Source organism: Leptodactylus fuscus, chromosome 2 (assembly GCF_031893055.1).
Source record: "Leptodactylus fuscus isolate aLepFus1 chromosome 2, aLepFus1.hap2, whole genome shotgun sequence".
In the NCBI taxonomy this organism is placed as follows: domain Eukaryota; kingdom Metazoa; phylum Chordata; class Amphibia; order Anura; family Leptodactylidae; genus Leptodactylus; species Leptodactylus fuscus.
The window spans coordinates 154,136,014-154,154,311 of NC_134266.1; the positions used below are offsets into that span (position 1 = coordinate 154,136,014).

The following is an 18,298-nucleotide window of genomic DNA, read 5'->3' on the forward strand; positions in this document are numbered from 1 at the left end:
AGCCAAATTTGTAGGTATAATAGATATTGTAAGATGTGATGTTCCATGATAAAACATGAGTTGCAAAATTAGTGGTATACTGTATACATCACTCAAAATATCCATAAACCACATTAAACAAATTCCATATTGTGGGTGTAAAGAAGAAGTGTATGGCAATATTTAATTAGGACCAGACAGTAGTACTGTCACTATGGTTAACTACCATTGTACCAATAAAATCGGTAACCATGCCATACAATATATGGAAGAAATGAGGAAAGATTCTAGCAGAATGTAGGATATCCTACTATGACTGTGGTTTACTGCCTCGGTGTAATTAGAATGGATCACATGCCATCTAATATGCAGAAAGAGAGTGAGTAAAAATGAACAATGAAAAGGAATTTACTTGTAAAACGTGCAAAATGAAAGAAACAATGTGAAGACCAAGACAACAAGGTTAAAGCTACCCTCCTGATGGATGTAACAGCCATCCACAGCCATGTTTACAGTATATAGTTCACACTATAAGAGGTTGGCGCAATGATGCAGGGAAGATCAGGCTGGAAATGTCACTTCAAACATACGTATTTCAGATGTTAAAATACTTAAAATGGGGTTTCATCAGACTCTAAAATCACAGTTATACCTGTATTGTTGCCAGAGATATCACTAGCTAAAATACAGTTAGGATTAGGAGCAGCTGCATATAAATATGATAATTCCGGCTGTGTTTTCAGCTGGTGATATCAATGTAAATTTTAAAGATAGAACTTCAATGTTGGTGAGAATCTCTTCTTTTATATCACAACAAAAGCACCTTTGTAAGTTTTAAGATATAACTGTTGGAAGTGGACCGCAGTCTCAGCTTCCTTGCATTATTCAAGAGCCTATACACTTGAACACGTAATGAAAGCAGTGTACAACTCTTAGTACAGAAATAAAGCAAAGTATAAAGACTGCAGGATTTCACAGAAAGAAGCCAAAATCGGTTAACAAAATGTATAGAATATGAAATCTATTGCAAAATATATTGATGATGCAAATGCTGTCAGAAAATCTAAGGTTATTTGAAGACTTAGTTGCACTTTAACTAATCTAGATCTTGATGAAACATTTACATCCACCAGAGATCTATTAAATCTATAACCATAGGGGTCTAAAGTGCTATAAATTCAGTTTAGAAAATATGCAAGACTATTTTGGTGTCACTGGAGTGTGTTTACCAGTCCATGTTGACTAATCAACTTATTTTACAGGGATTATGACAGCAATGAGACGTATTGCCTATCTACAGAACAAGGGTTACATTGCCAGGGTTGTGACTGACAACTGGCTTTATGTGAATAAAATACGGGTACACGTGCGTGCCCAGTGTTCTACCCACTCTTATGGGGCTGCTAGGACAGATGTCAGACCCAAAGAGATCTGACATCCTTATGTTCAATGACTGAAAATTATTTTTACAGGAAGTGGTCACACTCCTGATACTCTATGCAAAAAATGTGTTGGATATTTGATGCATAAATATTTGTATAAGTATAATGTCCCTCATTAATAAAATGATCAACAATTGTAAAAAAAGAATTTGTTGTTCATTACCCTGTTGCACAAATGATCCAATACATTAAAGCAAAGACATACCACATACACTGATCCCGAAGTGGTCTAATACTGAAGGGCAGTATTCGGATAAGATGACATGGTCTAAGCTGTCCCTCTGTGGCCAATGGTAATACAATCACAAACAGTCCACCCATTGCCATAATAGGTTGATGGGGTCTCATCCACATATGGCAGCAGACTGTGTGCACATAACCTTACTATACTAAGCAGCAGACATCTGTGAAGTCATCGTCAGTGGAATCTCCTGATTGCAATCAACAGTCTCTTTTCTTCCACTTGCTGTACAATTTGTGACAAATTAGGACTAAAAAAAGGATCTTAAGTGGCTAAAGCTGATATGTTTTCATTGAGAGTTATGTTCACATCACTTTATAGTACAGTACTGTGTCTTGTAAGAAATGTTTTAAGCTTTTACATAACTGCAGAGAACATCTAGGCACTTCTATTAGTAATGCTCCAAGTCCTGGCACTGTGTAAAAACTGCAATCTATTCCAGCAATGTCTGGAACATATTTTACATGGTTCATAATAAATTATAAATATCAATAATACTATGGGATGATAAAACACATGCAACCCCTGTGTCATGTCTGATTTGCGTTACAGTCCAGTACATGTATGACTGGCGAATCATAAGACTTTGTTACACATTGTCTTTGAATCAATTGGGTCATGTTACTATCATTTTGTAATATCATTTTATATATATAAAACATTTCTTATATTACCTGTATAGATAACTTATTCAAGTGCACTGATGTGGCAGATAAAGCTACAATTTCCTCCCATGTTTCAGACGGCAGCCATGTTGGTGGATTTGTGTTGGTGCTATAGTCCTCCCATATTGTTTTATTGAATGCATGTCTCCCTGCAAGTGTTATCAAACAAGGAATACATTAATATTTTAATTAATACTTAAAAAATACTCAAGTAAAATACTTTATTAAAATCTAAATATTTCTGTGATGCTGGGTTCATGCTAGCATCAGCCTATCCGTTGTTCTGGTCCATCAGAGGACCAGAACAACAGATAGGCAGACCCAATTAACTATAAAGGAATCCATCAGGTATCCGTTCTTTTAAACTGAAACCAGTAGACGAAAAATCGGACTCGCAAGACTTATTCTTCAGGCAATTTTGAACGCATGCTGCGACTGTTTGGAGACCCCCAACACAGATGTAACGTGATAATATGGCACCGCAAGTGGATATATATTTTTAATAATTCCTCTTCATTCCCCGCTGTTGTTGGCATTCCCAGTATTAGCCTGATATTGTTAGGGCTAGTTCACACAGAGTTTTTTGGCAGTGGATTTTGACACGGAATCCACCTCAAAATCCGCTGCCAAAAACAGTTCCCATTGACTTCAACGGGAGCCGCTCACTTCTTTTTTTCCGCTAGCTAGTAGCTTAAAAAAGAAGCAACATGCCCTATCTTACTGCGAATTCTGCGGCTAAATTAGTCGCGGCGTCCATAGCTCGAGACACGTTCCAGTGTAGGCCCATTCATGTAGCATTGGCATTCCATCTCGGTGAGCGGCTCAAAATTTTCACATAGCAGAAAATGTTTCGGCAACCTATTTCCTCTATGTGAACATAACTAGAGATGAGCGAACACTGTTCGGAACAGCTGTTCCGAACAGCACGCTCACAGCACGCTCCCATAGAAATTAATGGAAGTGGCCAGCACGCGGGGGGTTAAGCGGCCGGCTGCCGGCAAAGTCTGTGTGCCAGGTGCTTCCATTCATTTCTATGGGAGCGTGCTGTTCGGATCGGCTGATCCGAACAGTGTTCGCTCATCTCTAAACATAACCTAAAACTTGACTTGATAAATTTAGTACAGAGTTAAACATTATAAACATCCTTGAATCCGTGATACAACTATGTCGATGCACTGTAGCTTTCAACATAATGCAACATTTGACACCTCTGGTACAAATTGCAGCAACCCTAACTTTAAAAAAATTCCCCTTAGGATAAATCTCTTCCACTGATTTTTTCAAAAGAAATTTCCAAGATTAATTATTAAACTTTTTTTTTTTTTTTTTTTTTTAAAAACCAAGAAAATCCCTTAAAGAGTCATTTAACACCATGTACTTAAAACCAACATTCTATGCTGGTCAGTCTTTTTTTTATCTTTATTTCTTTACCGTAGTTAGAAGTTTGGCTTTCTGATATGGTGCTATGAATCTGTTATATAGCCAAACAGTTAAATAATACAAATTTGCCTTCCTGCAGCTACCACTTGGGGATTCTTGGGCACCTAGGAGCCCATTTTTAAGACCAGCACTTCATTAACTAATTCATAATACTTTTGTGCGTATCTCAGGAGGTCCAGCATGCCAGAATTAAAACTTAAGCCAGCCAATGGTCGGGGTAGATTTTACCTATAACTCTTGCCAGTATTTTACTTGATCCCTACCCTATGCAAGTGAGGAGACAAAAAATGTTGAAACCTAGCAATTTTTACATTTCAAAAAGATATATGCACCAAACAATGTGACAGAAATCTGGTGTTCAAGGCTGATAAATCAGCCCCCTAGTTCATTACAATTTTTAAGGTCCTAGTCTTTCCCAATTGACAATTGCAGGTGGCCAAAATGTATAGTTTATAGTAGTTTTCTGGTTTCTCAGCATTGATAGGCCATTAATATCAGATAAGTGGGGGTCCTACACTTACTAGCCTGATGAAGAATTCTTCATTGTTGACATGGGATTTTCAACCTGCACATGTCTACTTACAACTAGCCGTGCATTCAAGTGAATGGTACAAATCGGATATACTGTATTCTCTGGGCACCAGTTGTCCCATTCAATTGACTTGGACAACTATAATACCAGTATAAAGTCATTACTAAGAAGTCCACATGCAGGTAGATGAACCCATCTATAGTCTGAGCAGTGCAGTTCCTTCCTACACCTCTACCAGTCAACTGTTTGGAGTCAGACCCTGATATTGATGTGCATCAATACTGTGAAACTAGAAAACCCTTTATCGTCATGTATAAACAGGGTTTTTGTAGTTGTGTAACAGAGAATCATAGCTCTGACCATTATAAAGATAGCTTGTTAAGTTAATGAGAACAGAATCTAGTAAATATATATAGACCAGACATTCACATTAAGCATTTGGTCATTCTAAAGTGAACACTTTTTATACTTTAAATCTGCAGAATAATATGAGAGTGCTAAATATATGTAAAGCACATGCTACATGGATCCTCAATGTGTAGAAAATCCTGTATTCCAAGTAGGTCAAAAGAATATGATCTCACAAGACTTAATCAGGGCTGTGTGGATGTGAAGAAACATTATGACTGCTGATCAGTACTTGGAGCAGGAAAACATAATGAATAATAAAGTAAATGCACTATCAAACAGATAAGTGAATGGCACTAGTTGAAAGATGCTGCCAGGAAAAGTGGATTTTTCTGTCTTCATCTGTGATTTAATGTACAAGTAAACGTATCATACAACCTCTTCAAGGAATACAAATACAACACACTTAACATTTCATTGCTTGTTGCTGTGATATGGATTGAGCAAGACTCTTGAGAATCAGTCTGCACTGAATAATTCCATTTATTCTATTAATTGCAGTCCCGTTCTCCAGCCACTGAGTAAAACATTGCAGTTAAGAGGAGCTTTATTTCTTTTTATTCTGTCTACCTGCTTCTATACTATCAATGTGTATATTCATTTCCAGAATGATTCTTATTAGAATTTTCTTTTACAAAACTATACTCCCTTTAGCAGGTTATTGTAATCCTTAAAGGGGTTGGTCACTTTCAGACCAATATTGACAAACAAATGTACAATAAAAAGATACACAATTTTCCAATATACTTTCTGTATCAATTCCTCACAGTTTTCTAGATTTCGGCTTGCTGTCATTCATTCTGTTACTTCTAGTGGATAATAGTCTGACCATGGTCATGTGATTTACGGTCCATGGTCATGTGATGAGTACACAGGTGCACAGCTGATTACCAGGCTGATGTCTGATTATTGTGCTGTGACTATAACAAGCGGCACCTGTGTACTGATCACATGACCATGGACCGTAAATCACATGACCATGGTCAGAGTTTTATCCTCTAGAAGTAACAGAATAAATGACAACAAGCCGAAATCTAGAAAACTGTGAGGAATTGATACGGAAAGTATATTGGAAAATTGTATATCTTTTTATTGTACATTTGTTTGGCAATATTGGTCTGAAAGTGGCCAACTCCTTTAAGTCTATGGAGAACTTTGAATGTGAAATGTATGTCTGTAGATTACAGTATAACAAGACATATACTGAACATATAGATAGTGAAATAGATAGATAGATAGATAGATAGATAGATAGATGTCATAAGGTTCATTAAGGCTTAGATCACACGTGGGGCGTAATAGCGGATTTTGGCACTGAGAGTGACGCGGGAAGCTGCGTCACTCTCGAGTCAAAACCCGCCTGCCACAACTGTCACAGCTTCCGAGAGTCGCAGCTTCCCCCTCTAGAGTCGGCTCAAATGAATGGGTCGACTCCGGAGGGTGCTACCGCGGAATCCGCCTGAAGAGAGGACAGCTCGCTTCTTTTTTCCGTGAGTGACAACATGCCACTCACAGAAAAAAGTAGCCTGGTGGTCTACATAGACCACCATTGTGAGGGGGCAGATTATGATGTGGATTACGCGCCATAATCCACCTCCTCTGTGCCCCTGTGAACGGGCCCTAAAGGGACTCTACCATCTCCCTCAAGCATGGTCAACTCTCACAACTGTGTTACAGAGCAGATTACAGTGATAAACAACTTATTTTGTTATGTATATCACTATTGTAGATTTGAAGAAAAAACACGTTTAAGTCTTATTCAAATAAGGCAGTTAGTGCACTGGGGGTGAGTCTTCAGCTCTAACCATTTTGATCCCTAACATCTCCTGCCTGTGCCACTTCAAACAGTGGGAGAGGATCTGCCCACTGCTATGACATCACCCATCTTAATCAGCAGCATGAGAAGTTCTCCCAGAGCTAAAGATCCTCCCTCAGTGCCCCAACTACTTCATTTACATATGACTTCAAAGTTGTTTTTCTTCAAATCTACAAAAATGACATACATAACAAAAGTATGGTGTCTATTACAGTAATGTGCTCTGTAACACAGTAAATACTCAATACTCCCTTTAAGGCTGAGACCCCATGTTGCGGAAACACAGCTTTTTTTGTTGCAGATTTTGTTTCGGTTTTTGAACCAAAACTAAGTATGGATTAAGCCGAAGGTAGAAGTATAAGAGCTTCCTATATATTTCCCATTCCTTCTATAGCCATTCTTGGCTTTGGTTTAAAAAACCGCAGTAAACTCTAAGGCTGCATTCACACTGAGTAACGTTGGCGTTTTTTGTGCTTATTTTGGCACGTAGCGCCGCGTTTACGCCGCACAACGCCACCGCAAAATAGCGCGGCGTAAACGCGGCGCTACATGCCAAAATAAGCACAAAAAACACCAATGTTACTCAGTGTGAATGCAGCCTATGGGTGTTTTTCTAGTCCTCATAGTTTCAGGAAATATGTTATTGTTTTAGAATTAAAATTTATTCAATTTCCACTATACTTTTTGAATCAATTCCTCATGGTTTCCTAGAACTTTGCTTACTGTCATTCCTTGTTTATTTCCAGTGAATAAAAATCATCCCATAGTCATGTGATAGAAACACAGCTAATTACAGATACAGCTCAGCAATCAGAGGTCTGTCTTGTAATGAGCTGTGTACCTATATCATGACTAGGGACTAGCCATATTATAAAATTATATAGATTTTCAATATACAAACAATAACATTTATTTGGTGAAACTGGACAACGCCTTTAAAGCTTAACAAAACACTCGGACAACATTTCATTTTCTGGCTGTATTAGTTTAATTAAAGAGGACCTTTCATGGTCCTCTTTAATGAAACTTTAGTGAAACTAATAGTTCTATATACTGCTGGAAAGCCAACAGTGCGCTGAATTCAGTGCACTGTCGGCTCTCACAATCTGTGCCCCGGGTGAAGAGCTAGCAGTCCCGGTACCGTAGCTCTTTACAGTCAGAAGGGCGTTTCTGACACTCTGTCAGGAACGTCCTTCTGTACAAGCAGTGCCAATAGCGCTGTACAGTGTGAGCGGGGAGGAACGCCCCCTCCCTATCCTCACAGTGCTCGTCCATAGATCAGTATTATCAAGAGGGGAGGGGGCGTTCCTCCCTGCTCACCCTGTACAGCGCTATTGGCGCTGTTTGTACAGAAGGATGGTCCTGACAGAGTGTCAGAAATGCCCTTCTGACTGTGAACAGCTATGGTATTGGGACCAATAGCTCTTCACCCGGGGCACAGATCGGGAAAGCCGACAGTGCGCTGAATTCAGCACACTGTCAGCTTTCCAGCAGTATATAGAACTGCCTGTGCCCCTAACCCATGAAAGGTCCTCTTTAACCACTTCAAAATCAGTCTAATTTCTGGTTCAGGAGCACATTTTTGGGTTTTTGTATGTGCAGTTTTGAGGGCTGTAACATTTTTATCATTCAACTAACGTCTGCGTCTTTTTTCTGTGACACATAGGGTTTTATTTTTATGTTGTTTTTAATTTTTGTTTTGTTCTTTAATTTTTTTTTCTATATCCAGGAAAATATAAACAAAAGAGGAGAAAGGGAAATTGTGTCTGTTTTTCACTTTTCATTTTTTTTTTATTTAATAGTACAAAGTGCTACTAAAAAACTTTTTAAAACAGTTTTCCATCTACATTATGGAAATATTTATTTTGTATGGTGTCATCGGGGGTGGGGCTAGAACCTATAATAGGGGCGCATTATTGATGTATTATTTATTTATACTATTCTAGTCATTTCATTCATTCATTCACACTGTGTCCCCATAAGGTCATAATAGACGTTTAGGGACATCTGAACTCTATTGTTGTGATGGGGGAGGCTGATTTCCCCTATAACTGAGGCTGATACATTTAGCCTCCTGCCCATAACTACAGAGCCTACCTGGGTCTCCCTTGTTCATATATACCTTTCTTGTAGGACCAGTAGCTCTACAGATTCTGATTCCAGCAGATCATGTGTCCACCGTCACCATCATGTGTCAGAGGGGAGTTGCATCATGGCGATGCCCATAGCTGTGTATACAGCGCTCATTGATACCTATGTACACAGCGATTGGGAAGGCAGGGACAGTAATAAACCTTCCCTGCCTTCTCTAGGAGAGCTCCAGCTGTAGTTACAACCTGCTCCCCATTTCTGCAACTGCACGATTTCATGCAGCTGTGAAAACTGCAAGGACATACCGGTACGCCCTTGCAGAACTAGACAACCACTTTCCAGAATATACCCAATGGTCGATCTTGGAAATGGTTAATGAATTTTGAAGAAAAATTGTCCCTTTTTTCCTGCCTCTCACTAAATGTTACTGTGTAGGGACTATGTAATATGTAAAGAATGAGGGGATGATCACTTCAAACAGTTATATCTTGGACATTATTAAACATACAATCTTGCTGTTGGTGTTATATGGTGTCGAAATAATTTCCTGAGATATCACGGGATTAAGAATCTTATATCATATATATTATACCTCTGCATATAATTATCTTAATCACAACTGTGTTTTCAACTAGTGATATCTCTGGAAATAATTTAGATAGCACTGCAACCTTAGTGTCTCCTCTTTCATATGACTCAAAAAGCAAGTTTGGGCATCTCTCCACTACACAGCCCTGTACTCCAAGCCCATACTCCTGCTAAAAGTTTTGATTATAGAAGCAAGGGGAAGAGTGAAAAAAATGCAGGATTTTACAGAAATGATGAAAAATGTGTTGACAAAGTATATTATAAAATGTATTAATAACATAGATACTGCGAGAAAGCAAAAGATGTCCGAAAGTTTAGTTACGCTTTAAATACATAACAGATATTAACTGTACCTTTGCAGAAAAAAGCAAGTTCCTCCTCTGTTATGACTTTATTATTTTCCATTTGTTCTGTGCAGAGGAAAAGGAGGGCACATGCCTGGATACTATGCTCAGGGAGTAAACTCCTGTACAAGAAATAAAATTCCACAAATTAGATTTGGATGGTCAAGTACAAAAACATCTGCCATTTCCCTTCTACAAAAAGACGCAAGGTGGAGGTCATGATGGGGGGGGGGTGAGATGATGAAAGCTCCAGTTATGTATTTTCAGGCATGTCTTTTTTATTTGATGTAATCTCACTTGTTCATATATGCCCTTTTGGCTTCAGGAATGTGGTAGTTTTGCTCTGTAAGCAAACCCTGTCTGATGTATCAAGACCCTTTTGTTGTTCCATTAGCATACCCATGCTCATCTGATTATTACAGCAGAAGACCCCTGGGATTATGTGTATTGTAACCCTGCTTAACGCACAAAACCTAGACTCCATGTCTTTAGCCAAAACTACAAAGATAATATGGTGTTATGTTATGATAATATTTCCCCAGGAGAACCTCCCACAGTTGCACTGTTAAATTCCTCTGGTGCACAAGACGAAGATGAACCATTCAAATCCAGACATGTTATTGTTGAGTGCAGGGTCCAGACACTGAACTCATTACCCAGAGGGGATTGGGATGTCATCCTTGGTGTCTACACAATGGGGTCTCACCACGAACCCCATCAGACCCCTCACCTGACACTACGGTCATCTGGTGGGGTATTATGACTGTTCTTAGTTCTTTGGGTTTCAGGTTGGGGAGCTGGACTTCACCCCCTAATGACATCAATCAGGGAGAAGACTGGGAGAGGTATATGGTCTTACCTGAAGAGGCAAGGGGGAGTTCTGATTCTGGGAAGGAGGTGAACATATGCTTGGCTACTGACTGAAGAAATTGCCCTGAGGCCTAGGAGTAAGGTTCCAGCAAAGCAGACCATAACCTCATTTGGTATTATTCTTTTCTATCTTTTATTCCCATTTTATTTTCTGTATTGTATTGTGCTTTTACCTGTATTTGCTTGATGGTCCTCTGATGTGTACTCTGTATATGTAAGTGGCTAGTACCGACTCACTCGGGTTACTAAATATATAAAATTTATAAAGCTCGTTTCATATTATCCTATAAACTTTGTCACTCACAGGGCATGAGTGGATGGTAAGAAGGGTGATCGCAGGGTTGCCAAGTGGCTTGGAAAAGTGAAATCCTTCACAGGGGCACCAACGGCATTAAGTTGTACCAATTGTGTGTCTCACAATGAATATCGAAATATTGCAAGAACCAGTATTGTTTGCTGCTTGCCTCACTGTTGCTTGCCTTATTAGTTTTAGGCAAAAAGGACAGTATGTCCATCAGGTTGGATCCAACTCCTCAGGTTACACTGATCATATAGGAATCATCTCCAATTGAAAAAAAAAAAAAAAAAAGCTATAATGTTCCTTTCTTTGTAAGATAAGATCTCTTCATTTGAGATATACGGTGCACTATTAGTATGAAAACAACTCAGCAAGTATTTCATGCTTGAAATTGCTTGGATAAATAGCTTGCCATTTCATCTACTGTCATATTTCATCAAAAATAGATAGTGACTGGATCCATTAGAAACAAAATGGCTTATATAAGATTCTCATTTAACATAAGAACTGAGTATATAACTGCTTATGTACCAGCAACCCCTGATTGCAATAGATGAAAACTGAAAAAGACATGTGCAGAATGTAACTTCTCTGCCTGTTTGGGTCTCTGTGCCACCCTTCACTCACACACTGTGGCGCAGGAAGCATGTACAGTTTGGTTCCTTGCTTAAAGTCTTTGTTACTCTGTCTGACCGCTGCTCTATTACCTATCCTCTGTAATTGAATTTCCACCACAGCCATCTCCTGTTTCTCTCTGTCCATCAAATAGTTAATCTTAGCCTTGCCTGTGTGGTTGATAACCTGACTACCAATTAAGTATGGAGCAGGTACTGGGCTTCCTATATACAGGTCATCAGCCCACACAGATTTGCTAGCTATTGTGACTCTGTCCTGAGACTTTATCTCTGCTAAACTCCTCTGTCTGCTACTATTGTATATCTGACCTCTGACCTTTGGATTCCATTGTGAGTACTCTTTTGGATTATTATTTTGTACTGCTTTGTCTCTCTGGCTTTGACCCTTGGCTTGCTGACTTCACTTCTGTGTTGCTTTGTCCTGTCTTGTTTTGTGTGACAATTTCAGAGTAGGAATCACCACCCAGTTGCTCCTGTCATTAGGACAGTGTGGCAATTAGGTATAGACACAAGCTGGGTTGAGTTTAGGGCTCACTGTCTGTCTTCTGCTTCTTCCATTGTTCCAGCAGCAGCACTAGGGAATTGCACAACTACCTTTTCCTTCATTCACATAACAAGTATATCCTGCCTTTAGTCTCATTTTCTTAGTTGGGGTATTTCCCCTTTAATGGTAATATTCCTAGTGGAGGCAGTGAGAGGGTTAATATTGCATATCTGGGGTTCAGCGTTTACTTCCCTTTCCAGATTTCAGCATTGTTCTGGCTGTAACTTTCTGTTTATGCCTGATCATTAAGTGGAGAGTCAACATGCGGTGGGTAGGCAGTGGGTCCAATGGCTCATTGGACCAGAATGCAACTGCTAATATTTACATTTAGGTACTATTTATTCTTCAATTCTGTCTAAGCAAGCCTTAAGACAACCTTTTGTAGAAATACATTTTTTTTACAAACTATGATTAATATCGCTTCTTTGTGATAAGGAACCTTGACCACATTAATTTATAATACCTTTTCTGAGCTGGTCATGAATACTGCTCTTTTTAAACAACTGATGCTGTTTCATGCTTTGTATTCTTCAGAATATTACAACAGGCAATGATGATATTATGTTATTGTATTTTGAACTCTGAATATTGAGAATTTGGAATCCAATGTACTGTGAGGACATTATAGTTACATCCATTATGTAATAAATTGCACAGTACAAAATGGTTAACACTGTCCTCAGTATTAAAGATTTTCCTATTAGATAATAAAGAATACTTTGCTACCACAGCTAAAATATATAAATTACTTATAATTTAATATACACATGTAGGCGGGCCCTTTATCCTTTATATGGATGCTTACTTTTCACAATATTCTCATAACAGAGTTTACTATTCTATCCAAAATTATTTATTTTATACCACTGCTATTAAAATGTCAGCATTGCCCCAGATTAAGCATGAAAACGTATTTTAACCCATTGTGTTCTGGGCTAAATTACCATTGTACCCTTCATGTTAATTAATATCAATAAGAAGATTTATTATTTTAATACCCATTCTGATATTTTCCCAGCTGATGATTAATTGAAGCTTTACTGTCTGTCTTTACTATTTACTTTAATACTATAGACACAATTTTGGAAAGGAAGTTCATTTGGAATGATTATTTTCCTCTTGAGTGCTATATAAATGAGCGTATGAAAAATGAATCTAATTTAAGTCTCACGTGCATCATAAGCATAATATATGTTTGGCTTTTCTAAATATAATGTGCACTTCAAGTGAATGTTAGGAAACCACATAATGTTCATTAACTAAACTTATTGTACTGGACTGCTAGAATTATGATTAAAAGCCCTAAAAGCAGACGTGCACTATGAAGACATGTCTTATTATTTCCTGTCTCTTATGGGCATCTTAGAGATACCATTATATAAAGAAGCTGTCCAGAGATATCAAAAGGTGTCTGAATATTTTATTAAATTAAATAATAATAAAACATACAGTACTTATGGATTCTAACTATGAACTCTACCCCGATGTTCTGATTTTAGACGATCTCTCAGGTTCTACGAAGCAATCACTTTGTTCCAAAATATAGAAGCATACAGTGGACTTCCCTTCTCTCTCTAAGCTTATAGGTTGCTAAATGTCAGCATCAGCTCATTACCTAAGTAAGCCATTCTTCTGTCTCTGCAAAAGGCATAACAAAGAAAGGGCTGGTCTGGTTAATGAACTTAGACAGACAGAAGCCCTCCCTTTAAGCATGCCAATGATACAAAAAAAGAGTGATGGAACCATTGCATAACTACCGATTCTTAAATAGGGAAAAGGGTCTGAAATCAGAACATTGAAGTAAATTTCATGATTAAAGTATATGGTACCGTTTATTAATTTCCTTTTGCAGAAAATCCAGACAACTTTTTATGTCAGTGGGCAAATCTTACTGTCATTGCACTTGTTGTTTTTACTATTGTGTAAAGGTTGTGTGGTCTACATTTTTGTAAAGTACTTTTTTTTTTTTTTTTTTTACCAATCTCTGAGTATTGCCAGTATACAGAGATGTAGAAGTTGTCAAAATGGAAGCATGACTTTAAATAGCTGTCTCTCTGGGTTTATACAATCGGAGATATTACTAATACTAGACAGTGTCAGTAATGTGAGCTTTATGTGCAGTAGTTTATGCCAGGTGAGCTGAAAATCTTAGCTTTTATATGAAACCAAAACCACTGTTCTATGTGGTATTCAACTGGAGACAAAGCATTTTAAAGTTACCCATCCCCTTTGGTAAACAGCTCAGGACTTGTATATAGAGTAATGGAGCTGGAAGCAGATGCCCAGGGAGAGGTGAGTAATTGTTTGTTATGTTTAAGGGTCCCTCAGCAGCAGTATTAAATAATAAAAATATGATTTGGTGAACCTTTGGGTAGTCTAATTTCTTATGAAACTAATTCATAAAAAAGACCAATCCAGACAAGAAGAAAAGTACTGAAGGACATGTCCGTATAGTTTTCTACAGAAATTACTCAAAATGCAGACAAATCCACTTTTGTTAATTGGAAATTCATAACAGACGAAGCATGTTGTGGATTTGAATGTCCACTACATGACTTTAGATGAACACAAATTTCTCAGAACCCATTCTCATGCGATGTAGTCTTTATGTGAAAAGTTATTCCATAAATGTCACATGCACAACATGTAACATCCAACCTCACTGAATATACAGGTAAAATACACTTACTCTGGCCACAATGCTATTTATACATATCACTAAAACAACTGAGCAAGATTAAAACACAAACCACATTATACTATACTATAAAATTAATGTAGCCAATTCCATTCCCCATACTGGATTGTTCCAATATTAGAGGATATTCCTTAATCTGTGTTACAATACTCACTGAATTATGACTTGATACATTGCCTTGGTTAAAAAATCCATTATTTTACTTATGCTTTGAGGAGACATGTTGAAGTCATGGGGCTTCACCAGTCTGGTCTGAGGCTGACCAGGGAACATTGCTATTCCATCTGTAAGAAACCAAAAAGTTTATTTTCACCACTGTATGTAGCATCTATTGTGTCGTGCACAATGTAGTATTTGTATCATTTTAATTAAAATATCTACATAAATACTATAATTTCACACATTTATTTTCAAAACACTTGATTTTCTCAAAAAGTTTGAAGCAATTCACAGTGTGGAAGTTCTGCTAGAATAGTTCATAGACTGCTAGAAAAAAAAAATCACTGAAGGAAAGAAATGTGCCTAAAAATTAACCTATATTATAACCATTAACCCCTTCCCATCGATGACATTTTTCAATTTACGTTTTCATCAATAAATATGACAATTCGTGTTGGACACGGACCTATCATGTATCTGTGATGTAGAAGGTAGTGATTGGTCATTAACCTGGAAAGGCAGTCCCAGTGGGTGCAGTGCTTCCTTTAAATGCTGCCAGCCTGTATGGTCACTTGCACAAGGACATAATGCTCTCCATTGGATTGAATATCTGACTCCTATACTAGACTCGCTTCATGATTAGCTCAATAAGAAACATGTAATTATTAGAGATGAGCGAACACTGTTTGATTGAATAGATATTCAATCGAATATCAGGCCGTTCGAGATATTCGATTCCAATCGAATACCACGAGGAAAACGCACTAAAAATTTGTATACCCTCCCACCTTCCCTGGCGCTGTTTTTGCACCAATAACTGCGCAGGGGAGGTGGGGCAGGAACTACGACAACGAGGCATTGAAATAAAATCGGAAAAAGTAATTAGCTGGCTAAATCAGGTGACTTCCAAGTTATATGAATGGTGGATTTAACATTCGGTTAATTTGACACTGTGAACTATGTGACTGTGAGACAGAGATAGATGTACTGGCAGGGTTAGCTAGGGATTACCTTTATTTAGGTGGGAATGTAACTCACACAACTCTTTGGGGCTCTATCTGGTCAGGATCCCTGTCAGCTTGCGATATGAGCGAGCTGACTTTTTCCAATAGGAATGCATTGGCCAGCGTTGATTGGCCAAATGCCATACAGAGTACAGCATTCGGCCAATCAACGCTGGTTCTGCCGGAGGCTCGCCTGTGAGGAGGCGGAGTCTAAGATTGGACCAGAATAGAGACTGCTGTGGACCGAACTTAGACTCCACCTCCTCCAACAGAACCAGCGTTGATTGGCCGAATGCTGTACTCTGTATGGCATTCGGCCAATCAACGCTGGTCAATGTATTCCTACGCCGAGATGTAGCAGTACTGGCCGTGCGCTCAGCTCGGCTACACTAGAGATGCAGCTGAGCTGAGCACACAGCCAGCACTGCTACACTGGAGAACCGCTGCTACACCGGAGAACCACTGAACCCTGCTGCACACTCAGCTATGCTACATCAGAGATGCGCTGGACCCTGCTGCACACTCAGCTCTGCTGCATCATTCATAATGCCATGCACACGGTCAAGCAGTCCAGTGCCAGAGGCAGCAAAGCAACCCCAAAACATCAGGGAACCTCCGCCATGTTTGACTGTAGGGACCGTGTTCTTTTCATTGAAGGTCTCTTTTTTTTCCTGTAAACTCTGTTGATGCCTTTTCCCAAAAAGCTCTACTTTTGTCTCATCTGACCAGAAAACATTCTTCTAAAATGTTTTTTGGCTTTCTCAGGTAAGTTTTGGCAAACTCCAGCCTGGCTTTTTTAAGTCTCTGGGTAAGAAGTAGGGTCTTCCTGGGTATCCTACCATACAATCTCTTTTCATTCAGACGCCGAAGGATAGTACAGGTTGACACTGTTGTACCCTTGGACTGCAGGGCAACTTGAACTTGTTTGGATGTTAGTCAAGGTTCTTTATCCACCATCCGCAGAATCTTGCGTTGAAATCTCTTGTCAATTTTTCTTTTCCGTCCACATCTAGGGAGGTTAGCCACAGTGCCATGGGCTTTAAACTTCTTGATGACACTGCGCACGGTAGACACAGGAACACTCAGATCTTTGGAGATGGACTTGTAGCCTTGAGATTGCTCATGCTTCCTCACAATTTTGCTTCTCAAGTCCTCAGACAGTTCTTTGGTCTTCTTTCTTTTCTTCATGCTCAGTGTGGTATACACAAGGACACAAGACAGAGGTTGAATCAACTTTAATCCATTTCAACTGGCTGCAAGTGTGATTTAGTTATTGCCACCACCTGTTAGGTGCCTCAGGTAAGTAACAGGTGCTGTTAATTACACAGATTAGAGAAGCATCACATGATTTTTCAAACAGTGCCAATACTTTTGTCCACCCCCTTTTTTATGTTTGGTGTGGAATTATATCCAATTTGGCTTTTTGACAATTCTTTTTGTGGTTTTCCATTGAAGACAAATTAAATGAAGATAATAAAACCAAAGAATTTGTGATTGCAATCATTTTCTGGAAGAAAATTAGTATTATCTGACAGAATTGCAGGGGTGCCAATACTTTTGGCCAACACTGTATTGGTGCCAGTACCGTAGCTCTTCATTGTCAGAAGGGCGTTTCTGATAGTCAGTCAGGAACGCCCTTCCTCACAGCAGTGTCTATAGCACTGTACTGTGAGAGTGGTCATTGATTACTGCCCAGTGATGACGCTGAGCGGTGAGGAATGCCCCCCCCCCCCCCCCCAGTACTCATCTATGTACGAGTACTATCAGATTCCACTGAAAATGAGCTGTGAGAAAAGTCCTGCACCAAGGAATTTTCTCTCCACCATTTTCAGTATAAAACCAGTGGAAACAAACCAGACCCCATTATGGGGTTTGCATATGTCCATGGGTAACCATTGTTTTAGTGGGCAGGCTCTCCATACTTCGGGTCCATGCATACTCCTTGATATTCCACACTTCTATTCACTGGACCTTGAGAAATAAGCTCACACTCCTACTCTCTCCTTATCAGTAAATCTTAAAATCTTTTGTGCATTAAATTTCCTACAGAATCATTTTTCAATAACAATTTCTTCTGTAAATCTATCCGCAAGTCAGAACAGCTACAAATAAAATGCTTATCAAAAATATCTAAGAACTTTATGGCGTTACTTTTTTACTATTAGATATAAATAGTAAAACTCAACAGCATTTTCCAAGACGTATCCTGCTTTATCTGTCAGCTGCTATTGTCAGTCATAAAAACATTACAGGGTTTATTTCTCAGTAATCTGTCACCCAGGGCAAGCACATAAGAGGTATAGTACCTTGAAGTCAAAGGAAACCAAGCAGCTATGAGCTAAAAAGGCGCAGCACACTGAAGAAAGCTATAGGCATTGTTGGGGTCCCAACGTCTGCACCACCACCAATATTATTTTGTGGCAGGTTCCTATGATATGTTACAAGATAGAAAACGTGGACACATATAGGCTTAGGATAAATATAAATGTTTCCTTCTTTTATATTTCCCATTTTGTTTCAATGTTGTGTGTGTGACAAACTCCC

General features: G+C 38.8%; 1 protein-coding gene across 1 annotated transcript in view; it reads right to left on the reverse strand.

Moving 5' to 3' along the window:
- Positions 1-18,298, reverse strand: part of LOC142194092 (uncharacterized) — a 412,519-nt gene that overhangs the window by 88,366 nt on the left and 305,855 nt on the right. Inside the window, exons 80-82 of the mRNA XM_075263119.1 lie at positions 14,746-14,875; positions 9,556-9,668; positions 2,337-2,476 (exon numbers count right to left, since the gene is read on the reverse strand). Of these exons, the coding sequence (XP_075119220.1) occupies positions 2,337-2,476; positions 9,556-9,668; positions 14,746-14,875 (383 nt within the window). The remainder of the gene's footprint in view (positions 1-2,336; positions 2,477-9,555; positions 9,669-14,745; positions 14,876-18,298) is intronic.